This window comes from Tetrao urogallus (assembly GCF_951394365.1).
Source record: "Tetrao urogallus genome assembly, chromosome: 2".
NCBI classification, from domain to species: Eukaryota; Metazoa; Chordata; class Aves; order Galliformes; family Phasianidae; genus Tetrao; species Tetrao urogallus.
In genome coordinates this window covers 45,928,034-45,949,459 of record NC_136814.1, presented here as the reverse complement: position 1 = coordinate 45,949,459, position 21,426 = coordinate 45,928,034, and the positions used below count along the sequence as shown (strand labels likewise).

General features: G+C 37.4%; 1 protein-coding gene across 1 annotated transcript in view; it reads right to left on the bottom strand.

Moving 5' to 3' along the window:
* Positions 1–21,426, bottom strand: part of GRM1 (glutamate metabotropic receptor 1) — a gene marked incomplete at both ends in the record, with an annotated part of 175,828 nt that overhangs the window by 129,321 nt on the left and 25,081 nt on the right. The window contains one exon of the mRNA XM_079549919.1: positions 12,000–12,249. Within this exon, the coding sequence (XP_079406045.1) occupies positions 12,000–12,249 (250 nt within the window). The remainder of the gene's footprint in view (positions 1–11,999; positions 12,250–21,426) is intronic.

Sequence of the window (21,426 nt, the reverse complement as noted above, 5' to 3'; positions counted from 1 at the left end):
ATCAAGCATTAGCAAACAGGCACAACATCTGTATTTTCCATACCGAGGATGAAAATTACAAGGAATGTCAATCATCCAACTTGAAACAAATCAGCCAGCCAGCAAATATTCTCAGTAAATGTTTCTTCACAGAGGAAAAAGAAATGGAAGTAAAAGATCTTTCTTTGAATCGCACACGCTGAATATTCACCGCTAATAAAAACAGTCCTAGAAGACATGGACAATTTTAATAGGTGAGCACTGTTAATCAGAAAGTTATTCTCAGTTCACACTCACTTCAGTAGCACTGCTGTCCAGATGGATGCATGAAAACTGAATTCAGCCCTCAGACCTGGAGAGCTGTAGCAAGAAGAGAAGGAAACATTCTTCTATTGAATCCCAATGGATTAAGTGTCCAGTGCTTTCTCTAATTTGGAATCATGATTGTGCTTCCATTACACAGAAGAGAAATTTATAGACACTTGGTTTCTTTCATTTGTCTAACATGTCTCAGCTGTCATCAGAATATACAAAGCATGCCTGAAACCAAAATCCTATAACTTACTGTCATCTTTCTATTTACAAATTACTGTAACTTATCCTTTCCCACTTCCAAATTTTATGTGCTTTATTCCCTAAGAACGTATGTTTTCTTTCTCACATTTTATTACCACCTCTTCCTCTTCCTTAATCTAGTTTCTATGATTCTATGTTCTATGACTGCTGTTATGATTCTAATTCTTAACCCTGCTGGAATGGCAGATTGTGCAATTACTCAAGTTTATACTTTTCACCTAAGAAGCTTTCCAACAAACCTACTGGGAAATTGGAAAAAGGGAATCAGTCATATTTCAACAACAGAGCTCCAGAGAGAATTTATTTTTTTCTCTTCTATTCTCATGCTTAGCAGAGAAGCATTGCCAAGTTTCACAAAGGCTTTAAACTCTCCATTCCCATTTTGAGTTCATTTAACATACTTCATAGTCACACTGCTGAGACAAATTCATTTGAAATGCATGCAGATTAATGCATCTAATTTCATATTCTAGGTGTTTTGGTCTTGGCACTGGCCCTCACAGTGGCATTTTCAGCAGCCTGCAGTATCTCATTCATTTACACTATATCACCTCTCAGCGAGTCCTCACATTCACTGTTTGTGCTGAAGACGATCAACTACCAGCTTGCAAAACTGCCTAGTCTTCCCAATTACCCATTGCCTATCCTCTTATGTTAAAATTTTATTATATGTGTGAGACCAGATTGAAGTCAGTCACTACATAGAATTTCAGGTCTGTAAATGCAGTTGTGGTTAAAAAGGCAAAGCTCTGTCCTGTATTTTTTCATAGCAACAGTGATACAAAGTCCTATCAAGAACAGCTGGAAAAAAAAAGACTTTGGTCTTACATAGCTGCAAAGCTGCATACTCTTTTCTATTTTTTTTAAACTCCTGACTGCTCATATAGGCACAAACAAAAACAGCGCACATCAATCCTAAATTGTTATATTTCCTTAACTATGGCATTGTATGAGATTTCCAAGTAAGGATGTCTAACATAGGATATGAACAAATAGATAGGGCAGATGAGTTGTCAAATCAATTTCTTCTGCAAGTGTCACAGAATACGGGTAGGATTTTCAAGAGCAGATTTTGCTCATCTCTATTCCTGATGCAAAAAAAGAAAAAAAGCTAGAACTCCTCCTGGCTTTGCAGAAAGCTATGACAACAGTGCAGAATTTTTACTTCCAAAAATAAGCCCCATAATGGTTTTGGGTGTTGAAGAGTTCAGGATTTAATTGGCAGGGAAGTCTCAAGATTCAGGCAAGTGTAGTTAGGAGGAATAAGAATGGATGAAAACACAAGGAACAAAATGCAGCACACAGCGAATAACCGAAGAATGTGAAGAACATAAAACAGTAAGGAGAGGCAAAGAAAAATGTATATTCAGATATTTATTAGGGGAAAAGGAGAGGAAAAAAAATTAGAGATTTCAGATTTCCCATCAGAAATAGCATCTTACAATGATTCAGCCTGCTGTGAGAAATCAGCAGAAATGATAAAGCCACATTCAGGTTGTCATTCCTGCATACAGAAGTGCTTAAATCAGACCTATTATGCAGTTTTCCTAATCCTCATGTTAACGTGCAAGAGCTGATATACAGCATCTTCTTAGTGATGCGTTCATTGGATTGAAATCAAAGAATTCAGTGTTATTTTTAAGCAGAAAAATAACACAAGCTATTTCTACTAAACAACAGGAATACATTTTTCTTTTTTAACTTAATCTTGCTCTAGTTTGTAATTAGTTTAGTATTGTATCCCTTCAGTCTATTATCCAAAGAGGGACAGGAGAAAAAAAGGAACTAACACCCCCATACAATAAACACAGCTAAATCACTAGCATGGAAAATAACTGCATGAGCCCTAGGTACCAAAGCTTACCCACAAATAGCACATAGTGAATTATGCATACGGTTTAAAACCAGTTGAAATAAGTGCCAGGTCAGTTATCAGACAGCAGTGAATTTGAAAGTCTTTGAAACAAAATTCTTTCCTCAATTCTCCCTCTCCAAAGCACAACTAACTGAACAAAGTCACAGATAGTAATGACTGAAGCTAAATGTGGGCAAGCGTTGGCCAGCTCAGCAGAACTGGAGTCTTACAGTCCTACATCTAAACAGATGGCTGCTACTGAAGTTGCAATTGTAACGTGCAAGTCAGCTTTCAATCTGAAGCAAGTTCTTGACATCATTTTTGGTCCTAAAGCATTACTGTATCAGGGAAACAGAAGGGATTTGTCTTGAAGGTTTCAGCAGAAAAACAACAGGCTAAGTATCACTGTGGGTCAGCTGCCTGCCTACAACCCTTGCATGATCTGAAGATTCCACTTCATGTGTTCCTACCAGTGCCTCCCTTTGGACAGCTTCTGCAAGTGCTGATGTCGGGCACATTTTCCAGTCTTGGAAAGATACCGAGATCTGTCCTGCAAAGCCATAAGGTTGAGGACATTCATGTAAGGAAAAGGAAAAATGAACAGAAATCAGGAAAAATGTACCGCGCTGCTTATTCTACCTTCTCTTTCAGATGTATCTCTATCTGAGCACTGAAACAACACCAGAATTAAACAACAGAAATTCCAAAGTTCACGCTCAAGGTCTTCTTTTAACTACCGTGATTAAAATTACAACTGCTTCATTTCTTAACCATCTTAAAGAATCCCAGACTTACCGAGACACACTTGAAAAACATCTAGCCTCTAGCAAATTATGCAAAGATCTTTGATGTAACATTATTCTGTATCACTCACTCCCACAGAAGTACAAAATATTCTTCCAGGTGAGCAGCAACAATCCAGCTACTGATTCCTATATGTGCCTGGTAAAACATACTTCAATAAATAAACCATCAACATCATATTGTACAGTGTATTAACTCAGTGTTTCTAATGTCCATATTAATTCACATGCAAAATGCAAACATGGAAGTGTTGCACTTTTTCAGCACTGGAAGACTTCGCTGAAAATTTAAAGATAAATATCTGCCTTTGCATTTTGTCGGACGTCACTAGTATAGGTAATTCTCTTCAGAATCCATCCAAAAACAACTTGGAACCAATGATTCAGGACTTATCTTTCCTTTACTAAGCAAAAAGCATGAACCATTAAAGAATAGTTTAAGTTTTTACCATAAGTATGGAAACAAGATTTTTTTTTTCCCCCATGAGTTTTACTATCATCAATATTAAGTCTCACATTTTGGGCCACCCTTCAAGATACTTGACTGCTAAGTAAACCATAGTCTTATACTTAATTCATCATCATTATCACCAAGCAGCAACCATAAAATGACTACTAATGAACTTTAAATGCAAGCTACAGGGAAACTCAAATCAAATGTGGTTCTGTTGTAATATAGTTCTACTTTTATTGAAGCTTGACATGTAATTTGATTATTTTAAAATAGACTGACGTTATTTTAGATTAGAGGATAAACAAAATGGTTGTCCATATTCTTCCTGTATCATGGAACATTTTCATCCACATTGATTGTAAAAGATATTCGCAGTTAGCAGGTGCTAGCCTGCAATTGCTAACTGAATCATGATGCAATAAGGAATAAAACTCGGAGTGACTGACATGTGCTGAAGTTCTAGACTTCAAAATTAGGAATGGACCCTATTACCAATCTTGATAATGCTTAGAAAATGGGCTGACACTGCTGTCTGGCACTCGCTTAACTGACAATATTTTTCCTTATCTGTCAACGTCAGTTGCAGTTTGAAAGTATTTGATGATTGAGTGATTTCTGTGTTTTAAGGAAGCTGCCTGAACTTTAATCCACATAATCTACACGACTTATTAAATACAGTCTCACACTAACTAGAGCGTCAACAGTAACAACAGCTTCATTAGTAAAAATTATTCTGAATATCTTTGACCTTGGAGGCACCAGACAGATGACTTAGTCCTCTACCTACAGTAAACGGTGTGAAAAGTAAGCCTGTTGTTGCTTAAATGACTGTCTTCCTATTTGGCGGCATCCCACTTGTCTAGTTTTATTTGCTTTAGGCTTTCTAATCACTAGTAGTTTTCTGACTCAGACTGCAGTCCAAATAAAATGAGCACATTGCAATCCAGTGGTTTGGATTCCATTATATTTATTTTGCTATGCTGGACTACTACCAGTTTTCTGAACATCATATCTTAGCTCACGGCAAGTTGGCAAAAAACACCAGCACGAGCAACACTATTGTATCTACTATTTTTGCCAGACTTATAAGGTCCAGATCTATCCCTAGACAAGCTAGACTAGCACAAGACAGTTTTTTTTCCATTGCCAGCATACTGTTGGACATTACTTCTCTCCAATCACTTCCTTAAAAAATAGTTATATTTTTTGCCCCCGTGAAACTCCTCAAATCTTTTGGGAGGAGTAGATATTCTAATTGATTTTTGATGAACTTCGGGCAGCCCTTGTCATAAAAAAAAAAAAAAAAAAAAAGATACTGAAGATACTGCCTTGGAATACAGCATACTTCTAGCTACCCTAGCTTTTAAGAATGTTAACATGCTTAGATGGTCATCACGGTGAAAAACTTCCTGATCCAGAACAATATAATCACAACCACTCCGTAAGTAATGTTTAAGTCACTTGCACCAGAGATTCTCCTGGAAGGAAGAAACAGTCTTCTTAGCCAGATAACAAAAGTGATACTGGTGATATTTTGTAATATTTGTTATTTCAGAACCGAGTGAAATAGAGAGCTATCCATCATCACGCTTTTGGCAGTACAGCGCCATGTAGACTGTGGTGGTTTAACCTTGGCCAGCAGTTAAATACCCACCTGCAGCCACTTGCCAACTCTCTCTCTCCTTTTCAGGGTAGAAAATAGGATAAAATAATCTCCTGGTATGAGATAAATTCAGGGAGGCTGCTTAACGGTTACCATAAAAGGAAAAACATAATAAACTTATAGCAAATTAATTCAGTTTATTGCCAGTTTAAATAGATCTGGATAGTGGGAAACAAAGATAGCAGCTAAAACATGTTCCTTGGTGATTGTCTATTTCCATCAATAATTTACACAGCTATCTCTGAGGGGATATCTTTTCATCACTCCCTAAGATCCACTTCCAAAACTGTTGATTATTGTCTCTTAACTAATTTATTTTTTAATTCCCTGTCCCATAGTGAGGGATACCAGCTTTCCTAACTATTTTCTTAATTCCTGATGGTCATCCCCAGTGTCTCAGCATCAGTGCAACCAAGCTGAAAGCCATTCACCTGCGTGGCAAAAATAATGCTTCCATGCACCTTAAAGTTAATTCAGGGTTAGGGACCAGGTGATTTCTCACTGTTAGATGGCTTCTGTCATTTTCTCTTCTCACTCTCTTGCTAAAGGACAAGCTTCCTAATTATACACTCCCCCCTTTTCCTTCCCTGATGGATAGTATGGACCTATTAATCTCTGCTTCCAGTTTTCCTATTGACTACTGAAGCAATTGATGTAGGTAGGGTTTGGGTCTATATCTTAACAGTGGCACCCTCAGATGTTGAAGCCCTTCTTCCTCTGTTCCTGTGATGGAGCTGAAAGATGACTCAACAAGAACAAATCAAGCCCTAACTAAGTGCTTGGAATTACTATGTCTCAGTGGGCTATGCAAGGCATCCTTGTGACAACAGTGCCCCAATTCAATGGGATTACATGTCTGCTCAGACATACAGCTGCATCCTATCAGTGGTAGTGACTGCCCCAGGCACTTGCTCAAATCTACCTACCTTGACATCCAGGTATTGACTGCCTCAGGGCACATTTCTCTTCTGACTCACCAACAAGTTGTTTACTTTAAAATCAGGTCAATGAAATCAGATTTCATATACTCAAGAAAAAGCCAACAGAAGTCAGATAACGAGGCCAAAGAGCTTGCATAAGGATGCACAAAAACTTTGTGAGTTCATGCAACAAAGCTAGGATGCCACTGCCAGAGGCAAAGAGGAAGGTGTAATCCTTCATTCTCTCTACATTATACCTCAGCCAGCAAAGGAATATCACCTGCCAGGGACATACGCCAACCCAAGTACATGGCCATTGTTTTTATCAAAATGTTCACAGGCACAATGAAATAGAATGATAAGCAGCACAGAAAAGATCCAAAAGCAGCTGTTGAAAAGCCCTACATCTAATATACAGTAAATCAAGCAAGCTCTGTGACCAGAAGAGAAGTATGGCCATTAACAATAGCTACAGTGTACTCACATCCAAACTGCTGTTTTCTCAGGCCACACCTTTGGCATAAAAAAAATGACTCAGACCAACAGACAAATATTCAGCAATTCTAAATCACTTTGCCAACAAGACAGAGAGAAAATGAGAGGAGAGAAACTTGTGGATAAAAATAATGAGTTTAAGAGGGAAAGTATAAACTGCACGTACAAGCAAAGCAAAAAGAGGAATTAATTTCTCTCCATAGACAGGCAGACCTCCAGCCACTTCCTGAAAAGCAGGATCTCTCAGCACACGCAATAATTCCTTCAGAAGGCTAGCACCATAACCATGTTCTCCCCCCTCCATTATCTTTTTGCTGCACTTTTATCACTGAACACATTACATGAAATAAAACATCCCTTTGATCAGTTTGGGAGGGAGAAATCTTTGATGCTGTGTAAGCACTGTTCAGTAACATCCAAAACATTTGTGTTATCAAAACAGTTTTAGCCAAAAATGTAGAGTATGGCACCATAAAGGCTTCATCCCCACTAGTTCCAACAATGTAGCAATGATAGCATTGTTGCGAAGTCATAGACTATAGCAAGTGAAGATATGCTCAAATGTGGCAGCCATGGGCACAGAAATCAATAAAATAATCTGCTTACCCATGGAAGGCCTCAAGTAGGCAGGGATCCCCAGCAAGATGCCCTCATCTCTACTGCCAATCCTTAAAAACAGTCTGGGAGGGGGTGGATCATGTCTCCACTCCTTCCGGTCACTCAGGTGCATTGTATGTACTTGAGCTCCCCTGGGTTGACCCTGCCCTCCCACCAGGTGCTCAATCACTGCTTCAAACCATGACTTAGCATTTGTGCTACATACAGTATGTCCATAAGCGATAACTGATTGTATAATCAGTGAATATACAAATGTAATAATTACAAAATATACAAGAGAGTTTGTCTAAACAGGTTATTACACCAAAAAGAACAGATAGAGGGCTTACCCTTGTCCTGGGCTCACTAGAAAACTCCAAAAGGAGAGATCTCCAGAAAGAGATCCTTCCCCACTGGTAGTCAGCTCTTAAATGGGTCTAGGAGAGGTGGAGCCAGACTCCACCCATTCCAGCAGCACAGGTGAATTGTCTTCACCTGTGCTCCCATGGCTGATTCATTGCTTGCCTCAGGTGAGCTGATAGATTACATTTTTTCAGAGGATGCATATGCTTACCCAAGAAACCAAAAAAAAAAAAAAAAAAAATTCCTAGTTGTCTCTGTCTTTTATGAAATACAGAAACCAAATTTATTTATTTACCATTTATCTCCACTTATACATCCTAAGATAGATTTTCCTTAGTCACTAGTGCCATGTGACCATAAAACTTATTTTTCCCTGCTAAACATGAATATTTCAAATATTTCAGAAAGTGTGAAGTTTAATGTCAAAAACACCATTATTAATATTGGAGGGTAGTCAAACAAAATATCTGCACACTATGCACCTTGAAACCTTCATCACTCTGTGCTTAAAGAGCTTTATTAGATAGGAAAAAAAAGTTGATTTGTCCCTCTGAAAACACACTAGGTTGACAGCAGTGACACCAGTTGTATCTTCTCTGTCTAGCATCCAAATTTTCCACCACTCTACCAAAACATAGAATTCATGGTTAGGCAACAGTCTACAGAGCAATACTAATGAAGACCATAACACATTAGAAAGCCTACAGAAGTAAAACAGTACTTATTCCACTACCAGATGTTACACTGAAAAGTAGAACATACATTAGTATATCTGTTCTCTCTGTAAATTCTGTAAATATTCTGTAAATATATGATCCTCATATATTTACAAACTATTTCGTGTAGGAATTTAAGAAATTTTCAAACCACAGAAGTGAGTTCTCATATCCAAAAGTTTATATATCGTGACAATTCTCTACTGATCTCAGAGTAACCTCTTAATCTTCAGGGATTTGTCTGAATCTTTCATTTGCTTTGCACGACCCTCACAAATGCTGACAAGTAAGTTGCATGCCTTGACTTGGCACATCATTTCAGAAGCCATACAGAAGTTTGATCCATCTTGCAAGATTCTCACAAAACCTAATTTATGCTTATTAAGTAGTATAAAACCTAGTAGCCTGTGTTAACATAATTAGAAGCATGATGCTAAACATCTTTCTACATAGTCACTTTACAAAACTAATCATTTTTAAAAGAGCTATCACCTGAATTTCCTTAAGAGTGCGGCTTATTCTCTTAGTACACTTTTTGCCCTTGGTTACTCTAATACTATTACAATCACTGGTTTCAAACAAAGCCATTCTGATTTTCTCTTTTTCCATTAGATTATTAGTTTAGTTTTTGATTGCTTTTATTTAGATGATCAGTGTTTTGTTGCTTTTAAAGCTTCATGATCCTTAATTTCATATTTTAAATGTTTTTTCTTACTGGAATCTCCACTACATTTGGACACTGTATCAATTTCAGAATCCTTTGCTACTTTCCCTGAGGCAAGATTATAACCTTTTCACCTGTCCTATCTCACACTAGCTGCCTCCAGAAACAGTAATTGACCTTCTCACTAACATTACAGATTCTCACTTCCAGTAGCAAAGTAGATTGAATTTCTTGTCAGATCTTCAATCTGAGTTTGGGAACACTTGCTTATGTATGGCACAAATAGGATCCTAACTCCATGCCTGAGAATGAACAGCTCATTCTGGAGAAGTCTCCACAGTGTAACAATCTAGTCTTGGCTCAGTGCAATCCTTGATAATTCCCAAATTAAACTGAAGTTAGATTTTTCTCACAGCTCTCCTTTATGTTATATTTAGTTGAGCTAGGCTAGTGTTGGTCTGCTTTGATCTACAGCAATATTGAAGAATTCACAGGAAAACACTATTTAGCCAGGTGTCCTTTTTGTAAAGGCTTCTTCTTTCCAGTGAGTCAGAGCAAGCTGTGGAGTTGATACAGCGCAGCTGATAATAAACCTGTGAGTAAATTAAAGGCTTTGTTTAGGCCCACTATTGCAAAAAAATCTTAATTTCACATTCAGTCCCGCTTCCGTCAATAAGAAGAATGCTCTTTAAAGGCTTTTGGGCTTTTTTGCTTAGTTAGAAACTTAAATAAAAATGACTGAACAGCATGTCAGAGCAATGTTAATCCATGCTTCAGCTCCTGTTTGTATACAGATGACCAAATTCAAAGCATTGCAGTTTCACTGCAACTTGTGAATAAGTTTGCTAGATTTGCCATTTTTTAAAATCACTTAAGACAATTCAAAGAATTTTTTTCCTGTTAGTTCTACATGCACTTTAAAACATGTGCAAGTCCCATAATATTTTTTAATTCAGCCAGCTATTGGGCACACCCCAATCTACAGCAACAGTCAATCTGTTTTATAACCAGATCACCCCACCCATCCCCAGAAATGGTTCACTCATACTCAATCACCAGCATAAAATAAGAATGCATGGAAACCTGCCTGAAAAATGCGCTGTGATTTCCAAAGAAATTCAGTTATTAACATTTTATAGTTGAGAGATCCTGACAAGTTCAGAATAATGCTGTTGGGCAGACTCTGAGCAATCAAAACAGTATCATAATATATGGTGTAAAGGCTTAAAGTCAAACTTTGAAGATAAAGTGTTTCACGTATTATCCATGGATAAGAGAATCAAATAAATGGCCTAATAGGAAACTAAGATTTATACTACAGATGTTTTGGTGCTTTCTGTAGAAGATTCATTTCCTTTAGCTCTTTGTATGGCCAGTTATCAGAGGAAGTACTGAAATCAGGTGAGTAATAAGACACTACTACAAAGCAGTAATACATTAATGCAACATACTGCCTAAAGCTACCAGGGTATTTACAAAATGACCAGAGATGCTGTGATCCAAACTAATTTTATTATAGATGACTTCTTCAAGTCGCTGGAAAAAAAGAACCCAACATATGAAGAATGAAATGATGTATTATTTGTTTCAAATGATGTATAGTGAATGTGACAGATGAAAGGTATATGCACAATTCTAAAACAGAGCATGATTTTCAGTACTTTGTTTCATTTTAATATCTATGGCTTCCAAATGTGCCATATCTCGTCTACGCATACTTCTAGAAATGCAGCCTCTGCTCCAAATTGATTGTCATCACATATTACCAACAAAAAAAAGTAGTGATGGAAAGAGAATCATTGGTTGTCATAGGAAGATTACTTAGGCAAAGTAAGTTGTACAAACTGTGGGCTTTGAGGGATGCAGACAGGAAAATACTAATATTGCATCACAGAGCTAAAGTGAGCATTCCAGACATAGCCCTGACAGAAAAGCTATAGGGAGAGAAAGGAACAAAACAAAGTTTTATAGATAAGAACAAACACAGAATAAAAAGAAAACAAAAGCAAAGTAGGTAAGGAGATGACTCTCAAAGGCCTTAAAGGAATTATGTTTAAACAATAGATTAGAGAGAAACAGAATAGGGAGAATAAAACAGCCATTATCAATCTAACAGGCAAGACAGAAAATATCATCCTTCATCATCAGAACAAGATTCATTGAAATGGAAAACCAAACATAAACACACTAAAAATCAAGGTTAAATATAAGAAGCCTCAAAATAAGAACCATCAAAAAGGAATGAGGATAGATCACATCCATAGTTCAGTGAACATCTAAAAAAAAAAATTTAAAATTCTACATGAAATAAGTCTATCTTTTCAATACATAGTAGCACTGTTTATTCCAGTAACATAAGTGCACACATATATACTGACTTGGCTGGCTGCAAGTTTGATGCTTAAAATTCTGTGCAATAATGTCCTAGCTCTCAATAGCAAAGATAAGAATAAAGTGTAAAACAGAGAATCACAAGACTGACAACAGTTCAAGCAATCTAAACCATTTGATAATTTACAGTTTCAAATTATCAGGGAACATTCAATCTCTCCTTAGTAGTGTCATGTGCCACACTTCCAGATCACATTCTGAAATCAAGATTCTTCATCCTATTTTTTTTCTCTAAAAATACGTGTATGAAATATTCCTCTAGAGTACATAAAAACACAAAAACACTGATGTCATATCGGTAAAAAAAACAGGCAATAATTAACATTAACTTCAGCAAAAGATAACACTACCAATTAAATTGTCACATAACTTCTTATTTTCTTTACCATCTTCTCACTTCTTTTCATTCATTAGAAAAGTAAATACTGAAATGATGGGTAGCCTGAATCACACCGTTCTGAAGCGAAAGGACTGCTTTCAGGATTAGAAGAAGGGATGCAATGAAATCCGCTTACAGCCTTACCTTCCAATTAGCAGGAACTCCCCAAGCACTCCCAGACGTCTCATGGCAATGAGGATCCCCCTCACCGTCATGCCCTCACAGAAGCAAACCACCACTCTAGCCTTGGGTAATCTTTCTCGCAGCTTGCGGAGCAGGCGATCAAAGCTCTTCTCCCCAGCATTGCTATAGATCTTGTCAGAATGAGCAATGCAGAGACCCTCTTGGGCAGCCAGCTCTTTGAAGGCCTCCATTCCGCTTTCCCCATAATTTCCTGTTTTAAAAGGAAAAAAAAAAAAAAAAACAGTTGACATTATATAATGCATTTGACCAATTAAGAAAGAGAGGGTAGTATGGCGAGAAAGGAATAGTTTTCCTCAGAACTTAGCTAGTATCTGCAGAAAGAACAAAAGAGTCTCAAAGTAAACATATTCAGTGGAGCAATAAAATAACTGTGTATTTCTAGTTCCTAACTGGGGGCTGCAGATTTCTTTCCTTACAATGATTTACCAGTGAGTATCAAAGGCAAACAAGGTAGAGAAGTAGAAAGAGAGGCAAAGACAGCTCAGACAGTAGTTTTATTAGTTCCAAGTTTTATTAACAGTTCTCCAGTAATAATCACAGTTGTTCTATTCTAGAAAGACAGTTAGAGAAAAAGAAGATTTCATTCTAAGCTGTTCTGTAACCCACACTGTCCCTGTTAGTAAAATTACGGAATGGATCATCATCTCACGGAACGGCTTAGATTGGAGGGGACTTTAGAGATCATCCAGTTCCAACCCCTTGCCACATGCAGGGCTGCCACCCACCAGATCAGGCTGCCCAGGGCCCCATCCAGCCTGGCCATGAATAACTCCAGGTTTGGGGCATCCACAGTTTCTCTGGGTTGTCTGTTCCTACGCTTCATCACCTTCTGACTAAAGAATTTCTTCATAACATCTAACCTAAATCTCCTCTCTTTTAGTTTCAGATCACTCCCCCTTGCCCTATCACTTTCAGACTGTGTAAAAAGTCAGTGCCTCTCTTAGTAAGCTCCCTACAGGTACTGGAAGGCCACAATGAGGTCTTAATGAAGCCTTCTCTTCCCAAAACTAAACCAGTCCAACACACTCAACTTTTCTTCTTAGGAGAGGTGCTCCAGCCCTTTGTTAATTTCTGTGGCTCTCCTCTGGACCTGCTCCAACAGCTCCACATACTTCCCGTACTGAGGGTCCCAGGCTTGGACACAGTACTTCAGATGGGGCCTCACAAGGGCAGAGTAGAAAGGGACAATCATCTCCCTCTCTATACTGATCACCCCTCTTTTGATGCACAAAAGTGAATGAAAGATTAATGTTAACTTAAAATGTCCTAGTCTGATAGAATTTTAAAAGCCACGTGCAATAACCTGACCGAGCAGTGTTAAGGAGAGTCAAAATTTAGGTCTGATGTTTCTCTTGGAATAGACTTTATCTGCAAGACCTTTCAAAATTTCTCTTCCTAATAAAGAAATATTTGAACTTTGTGGTTCAGACAATATCAAATCTGATTCTAAATTTTGTTTTGTATTCATACATTTTGGAAGCTCTATAGCAGCTCTGTAAAACTCAAATTGCCTTCAGCTGAGTGCAATCTTAGATTTTCTTTGAATATTTTATATATGCCATGAGCACAAGATTTGTGATGCCTATCAATCAAGCAAGAGGAACAGATGGATTACAATAAATTGTCTATTAAGAGTAACAAGAAATTATACAAAAAAAGAGAAACATGAATTTTATGCTATCCAGGTCCATAGTACATTTACTTAATTTCATGAGAGAGTAACATCAGATATGTAGAGCATTTCTAGACACAGCCCTTTTCAAACCTGGGGTAGCTGAAGAGATGCAACTCTCCTCTTTGTAGAGATATTTTCAAATGGCAAATTGGAGGAGAACTCCTAAACCAGCCTAAATTCCTTCATCCAAATAAAAATAAAAATAAAAATAAAAATACAGCAACTCAAAAGGCACAGCAACCAGGAAGGAAAAAAAAAAAAAAAAAAAAAAAAAAATCAGCAAGAAACTGTTCAGGCATTCTTTTAAAAAAATCAAGAAAATAAGTGCATTTTTCCAGATACCTTCATCACTTGCAGCAAACAAGACAAACTGCAGTTTCATGTAGTCATACTCATACTTATGACGTAGATCCAAACCTTCCACACTTGATGTCAAAAACCCCTCAAGTTCCACAGCCTTTTGCACTTAACTGTCCTAGTTTCTTACAAATTTGCAGCACAGCAATATGGCCTCTTTTCCAATCTGTTACTCAATGACAGATACAGCAAGCAAATCAGTCTGCTCTGCTGCCTGTCAACCAGATGTACTCTAGAACAGGAGCAAGGCTCTGGCTCTGCATGAGTGTGTGGAAAGGACTGGAAGAGCTGTGCCCAGTGGGAATGTATCAAGCAGCCCCATACTGCCAGGCCCCAGCCCATGATCCCACACTTGTGTTAATACTTCATGTAGGGTTTGCTGCTACAGAAGCTCAGAGGAGAAGCTGTAAAGACATTTGCATTTAAGTGTAAGACATAGCTCACCGTCACCGAGGGATTTTCTCCTGGACCTGAGGCTGGACAATTTGAACTACAGCACTTTTAATACCCATGTTAGGTCACAATCTGCAGCAGGACAGCCTTGTTGCTGACTTGCCATAAGCAAGCACTCCATGGTTCAGAAAGAAATTGGAATATATTTTCCAGCTTCACATGGAACCTTATGCAACATGTAGACTCACTGAAAATCAATGGGATTCATCCTGAACTAACATCTTACCTCAAAGGAGCCCCTGGAGTGAGTTGTTTTAGATGTTTTGGAAATGCACATTAAAAATAAATATAGTATGCTTTCTACCTGAATTAATATCATCCTAAATATATGGTTAGGAAGGGAATTTTTCATATATTATAATCAACACAATCTGCTGTAACTGAAGTAAATTATTAAAAAAGAAATCTCCTTGCAATGCTTTTTCCCAGATTTAATATAGGTGGAATTAAAATTACTTCAAACCTGCAGCCACACCTGTTTTAGAAGTAAAAAACTAAGCTAAGAGAAAGTTGGATTGTTGCCTATAAATTCAATAAAAGCAATTAAGAGCCTAGCAGGTATAAAAGCTAATTAAAATCAAGAACAACATTAACAGATCAAATAAGCAAAAAAAAAAAAAAAATTTGAGGCTGAAAATGAAAACTTTCTAACCCTTATATGAAGTAGCGAAGCAGCTTTCCAAAAGCAGTACAAGAAAAGAAATCTTATTTTAGAATGTAGGTGGGTAAGCTCACAAGAGCATTATATAACATAGATGTCTGCAGCAGCCAGAGATGAGACACGATGACCCAGGAGGTCCCTTCAAAGCCTGTTTCCTTCAATCCCAAAGCAAAACAGTACTCTGCATACCTTCTTCTCTCCCAGCAGAAAAGATTAGGAGAAAAACAAGCACGTGACAGATAGGAGATACACTGATCAGTGTACTCAGCTACTAGAGTAAGCACCGTGTAAGGACATATATAAAATAGAAATCACTAATTCTGTGTGACAGCTAAGAACCCATCCATCTGTACCATCTTGCTAGGTATATCCACATCAATCAACACATACAACAGCTGAGAGGGGAAACAGGTAATGAAAGTAATCTGCATAAAATGAAAGGCAGTGAAAAATTACAGCAGGATCAACAATTTCAGAAGGACACCGAGCTGCAAACCATTTTTGCTTTGAAGGAACAGTTGAAGATCTAAGCTCACTTGTAACAGCCTTTTTGTTACAAGGATAATAAAAACTTCAGCATTTCCCAGGTTATCTATTTATTACCTTGAGATCACAAAAAAATTTCATTTTGATCTTGTTGCAGTTGGATAGATCAATGCGGTGGAAAAGGCATTGCAATGAAGGTGCGATAACAGAAGAACCGATATAATAAAAAGGTGCTTTAAAGGAAGGGAAGATTGCTCACTCATACCAGAAGATTCCTGGTTCACAGGGGAAAGCTTCACCAAGGAGGAATCTCCAGAAAGAAAGCCTTCCCCAGTAGCACTCAACTCTTAAATGAAGCCAAAAAGAGGTGCAGCCAGGCTCAACCCCCTTCCAGTCACACAACTGAATTATCTTCACCTGTGCTTCCAGGGCTGACCTTTCCCCAGGTGCTCAATCAGTGGTTCAGGCCCTGATTCAACAGTTCCCACACAGACCTGTACTCAAAAGCTAGTTGGGCCAGTAACATACTTCAAGCCTCACAGTAACTCACTAATTTTTAATAAATTTGTTGTTTTTATCCCTTTTAACAACTAAATAAGCAGACAAACAAATCAAAGCTTTGCTCAACTTGTATCCTGTTCAGAAAATCAGACATTCACCCTTCATGCTTTAGTGCTTTTATACAGCTCAGTAAATTCTTGTCTTATCACAGCTGCAGTTTTTGTAATAGTTTCTTTCATGGCACTGATCTCTCAGTGCCAAAGACAGCTTTGCTTCAGGACTCAAAGAATCCCACTTAAGGCCATTTCTGCTGAGGGAGCCCTGTATTTGAAGACACTGAAGAGGGATGCACACAATGGGAATTGTTCTAACTCACTGCATTCCATGCATTTGAATAACAGAAATATTGAAATGTTGCATTGGTAAAAAATGAAGATGTCACCTTGATGAACAGAAGACATTTTCAAGCATATACTTAACACCAGACTTATATAACACTTGGAAACACAGTACCCCCAAACTACTTCAAAAATCTAGCCTCATAAATTGCTCCTTTGAGACAGTATTGTGTTTGTGTCACAGCTGACAAAGGAAGTTGAACTATTTGCTTTTATTAGCACTTCAGCAGTGTGGAGAGCAAAGCCCAGGAGCTCTGTCTAAAATGTTTATACTGTTCCTATTACAGTTGTTTGGCGATTTTAATTCCATCCTCTTTGTCAAGAGAACCATTTATGCCTCATTTATGAGATGGGGAGAAAACGTAGCCTCAGCAACTAGATGCTTATGAGAATTCTGGAAATTGTCTTTTTGAGGGATGAATAGAGCAGCTGTACAGTTCTTCAGCCACATGACCAAGTGATGACTTTCCAGGGCATCCAGAGCATCCTGTATAATCCAATGGCTGATTTCATTCAAGGATAGGAATTATTTGTGGAGCAGCATGAGAATACACGAACTTCTTGCATCTATGCTGCAGAAAGCATCCTGTTGAAACCCATAAGCTAGCACCTGATCTTAAAAAGAATATCTTAAAAGACCATCACAATGCTCAAGTGGAAGATTATGTAAGACTCTTCCCCTCTTTGCTTTCAGGATTAATAAGCATAACTTCATTCTTAGTGATCCCTGCACCACCGCCTTTAAATATACTCCTGGAAAACAGAAAAAGAAGGAAAAAAACTCCACAAACTACTATACATGGAAGAATGCCCCAAATGTACTTAAATAGCAAAAGACGAGATTTTTCACCCACATGGACTGTGAGAAATGCCTTCAGGAGATGCGTGCTATTAGCAGCTTATTGGCCCACATTTATTCCTCTCAACCGTAGCAGTAACCACAATTTAACTTAAAGGTGAACAAAACAGCAACAAGCATACCCTGCAAACATATGGTGAAGGAAGTGCACCAATTAGAACCACAAAATCTAGTTTCACTGCAGGGTTTTACCTGCAGACAGACCAGAGGCCAGTCATATCACAGGAAAGTCTCTGCTCACATAAGCAAGCCAGAAACTATTCTCCATCCTCTACTTTCTCCTCTGATTTATGCTGTTTCTTATTTGTCCCAAGCTTGTAGATACATTGCTCAAGGTATGGAGTTCATTTCAATGTTTCAGCAAAAAACACTATAAAAACAACTCTTCCTCAGCTGATCAATGGCTGTTTGGCAGAGAGAAAACAAGATGGCTGCATGACTCCACTCCAAAGACAGATTATCTGTGAAGAGTAGAGCAAGGACAAGATGTAATTATTAAGTAGCTTTCTGACTTGTTCCAACAACTGGTTTTGTTAAAAAAAAAAGTGGTATTGTTAAATATGACACCACACAGTTTTCAAATGCAAGCATGGCAAGACCAGAAGGTTTTGAACCATACATCAAACTTGGTACTTTCCTCTCCCCCCCCCCCACCCATTTTCGTCAATTACAAAATCCTTTACTTCCCTTAACTATCAGCAAATCTGTGAATAGGAAGAGTTAACGAGTAAAAGGTTGAGATGCCTCATTTAAATTTGTTTCCTATCAGTCATATCTGGACTAAGGTCCACTGAAAACTAAAATGAAAAAATTCAACTTACAGTCTGGGAACTTATAAGTCCTCAGTTAACTCAGCTGACAAGCCATTGCTCTAATCTGCAGGAATTCAACTTCTCACACCTGTTTATCCACACCTTTGATCTATGTAATTAAAAATAAATGTCAAAGTCCCAAGCTGTTTCATCAGTGCAGTAGATGGGCTAAAAAAAAAAAAAAAACACTTAAGAAATGGGACTGCCCAGCTGCTTTATTTTTGTACCTCCCATACACCTGCCAACAGCATACTCATACCTTCTTCTGGAGGAGTGAAAAACCAGCCTGCTGGCACAGGGCTTTCAGAAGAATTGAGCTGACATAGGCCCTCCCCTCTGCCTGACTTCCCTGTTGGTGAGCAAAGGTTAAAGATGAAACACTTCCATGTTTCCCTACAAAATCTCTTTCAAGGTTAAAGCCACAGATGTCAGAAAGTGTTGAATTTTTCAAGTTATCATTATTCCAAATAGGATTTATCTTTGTCTTTTCACTGAATGCTCTTCACTTCATGTAGACTTCACTGAGTAAAGCCTTTTACCGCATGGTTTCTTTTCAGATTTCTGATAGCTTTTTCGGCACCATTTTCTTGATTGAATATTATCCCCACTCATGTTTTAAGGGACAACTTCAAAGCAGAAGAACTAGGTTATGAAAACACTCAAGAAATACCAAGGGACCAGTCACTTTACAGTAGGACGAACACTGCATCACCATGAGCTCTACTTCTGATATCAGACAGAACAGAACAGTGGAGAAAGTACAAAACAACAAAAACTTCACTAGGCCTAAAATTCCAGTGTAACACTCAAAACTTAAAAGGAAAGCCCCATCTCTTATTCATTATAACTGGCTTGTAGATAAAACAACAAGGAAAAGGTTGTTCTACATAGAATGCTAAAGTAGTTATTTTAATTCCCTTAATTACAGTGTCATTGAAAAGAACAAAAAGTCTTCTGATATTGCCCCCAGTATAACATAACCACATGAACATAGTTTGTCAGGTCAAAAGTCACAGATAACAACTACAGGTGCCCTCCTCCTGGAGACCAGCTGAACTGCCTATTGCTCTCCTGGTGCCTGTCTTTTGGCTCTCATCCAATCATCTCGTTCCTCAGTTCTAAAGTTCCTTTTAACCTAGTATGCTCTCATGTACTACAGACTTCCTTACCACGACCAGTTTGCATCCCAGAACAACTTACTGCTCTGCTAAGTTAGATTTTCCTCTACATTTCCTTGCTAACTTCTGACTGCACTGGGGAGATTTTGCATTTGATGGAGGCCTCAGTGTCTCTTAAAGACAGAGGGCAACTCATTAGTAGCAATATAAACATCCCATGTCCTTTTAAACTACCTTCACAAAGTTTTCTCTGCTCACCACAGATTTCAAAACAACAGCAGCCTAGTCTGATGAAAGCCAGAAAGATGTGCTAAATGAATGAATTGAGTCATTTTCAGTGCAACAAAAAACTCTACCATCTGTGCTCATATCTTATTTTCTTCAGAACTTCAGGCTCTTGCAGAGATGTAGAAAGAGAACTGTTGAGACTGCACTAGTATTTTCATTTTCTGAATTCAAATAGCACTGACTAAAAGCAAAAAAAAATAAAAACAGAAAATGAGAAATTGGGTGATTGTTACAGATATGAAATCACATGGCATTCCAACCATAGTCCAACCTTCAAGAAAAAGAAAATTACTTTCCAGAGAAGGAAACCCACATTACTTCATTAATGCTTGGTTACTTTATTAATGCTTGGTTACCTTCCAGGTTAATAACAAAACATGCATGCTCTGTCAAGAACTCATCATAGCAATACATTAACACAGCAAAGCAGACCCAGATGCAACTGAAAGTTTACAGTCAGATAAAGTGGTTGTATTTAAGGCTTCTCCTGAATGAGCCAGGTGCATCATCTTGAACTAATAATTGATGTTCTTACAGAAATATAAGCACAGGTGAAGTCATTTCTGAAGCAATGAGACCATTAGTGCCAAATTACACTCATAATAGGAACAGTATGAGAGGGCTAGAAGTTGTGAGATCCTCCAGTAAGATTAGAAATAATTCCTGATAACCTGCATTGCTAATGGCTTTAGGAAGAACTTGGAGAGTATTAGAAATAAGACTACTCTTTAAAGGATATTTTCTATTCATTTTCTGATTAAGGAGAAATCATTACTTTTACCCATTCCTTTTGAAGTCTTTTATTTCAGCGGCTACAATATCTGATGTTTATTAATTTTTAAGAGGGACAAAATATTAAATTTTATTATTTGCTGTCTCTTAGTATCCATCATCGGAAAAGTATCCCAAAAGCCGCTTAAATGAACTATAACACCAGATATAAACATTTATGGTCTTTAGAGTAATTTTGACTTATAGATGATTTTAGAACCAAACACTTCCTGTTTAGAGCTGTGATCTACAGTTCTGAATGTTAATTATATCAGATTTGGAATAACACATACAGGATGAGTCCTAGTGTTTTGCCTAATAAGCTGTACCTAATTATAGTTTATCCATCATCAAAGAAATTGTTCATCTTAGTTGATCAATTTCTGAGTTTTATTGCAATTAAGATTTTTCTGTCATTGTGTGCTTAATCAAATCCCTGGATATTTTGATGTTATTATTAAGAAGAAAAGCACACAATTTTTTAAAGAATTGTGTTTTAATTTAAACTTGTTTATGAAATAAAGTGTCTGGTTTGACTTGCAGGTCCATTCAAGAATGGAAAAAATAAATATTAGCTCCTAATATTATTTGAACTGTTTACCCTCACAGGCTACTTTTTATTTTGATTATTTTGAATCATCATTTATAATAAATAATATCAGAACATCAAGAAGAAACCCTGAATAACTTATTAAATTCAAGAGGAAGAATTGTTTAATATTCATAGAACGATATATATAATATTATATATGTGTAACAGTACAGTAGAAATTGTTTCATAGAAACAATTCTTCCTCTTGAATTTATACATAAAGGAAGTAAGAAAGCTGAACATGGTTTAGATGCAGAGTCTGAAAGCTAGAGATAAGAAGCAAAAGTATGTTCTTAATAACACCTAGGTAAATAGAACTGTAATGTGTAAGAGAAAACAAAATTATCTAAGCAGACTTTTTTTCTTCTAGAGAATTAATATGTTCAAAATGACTGA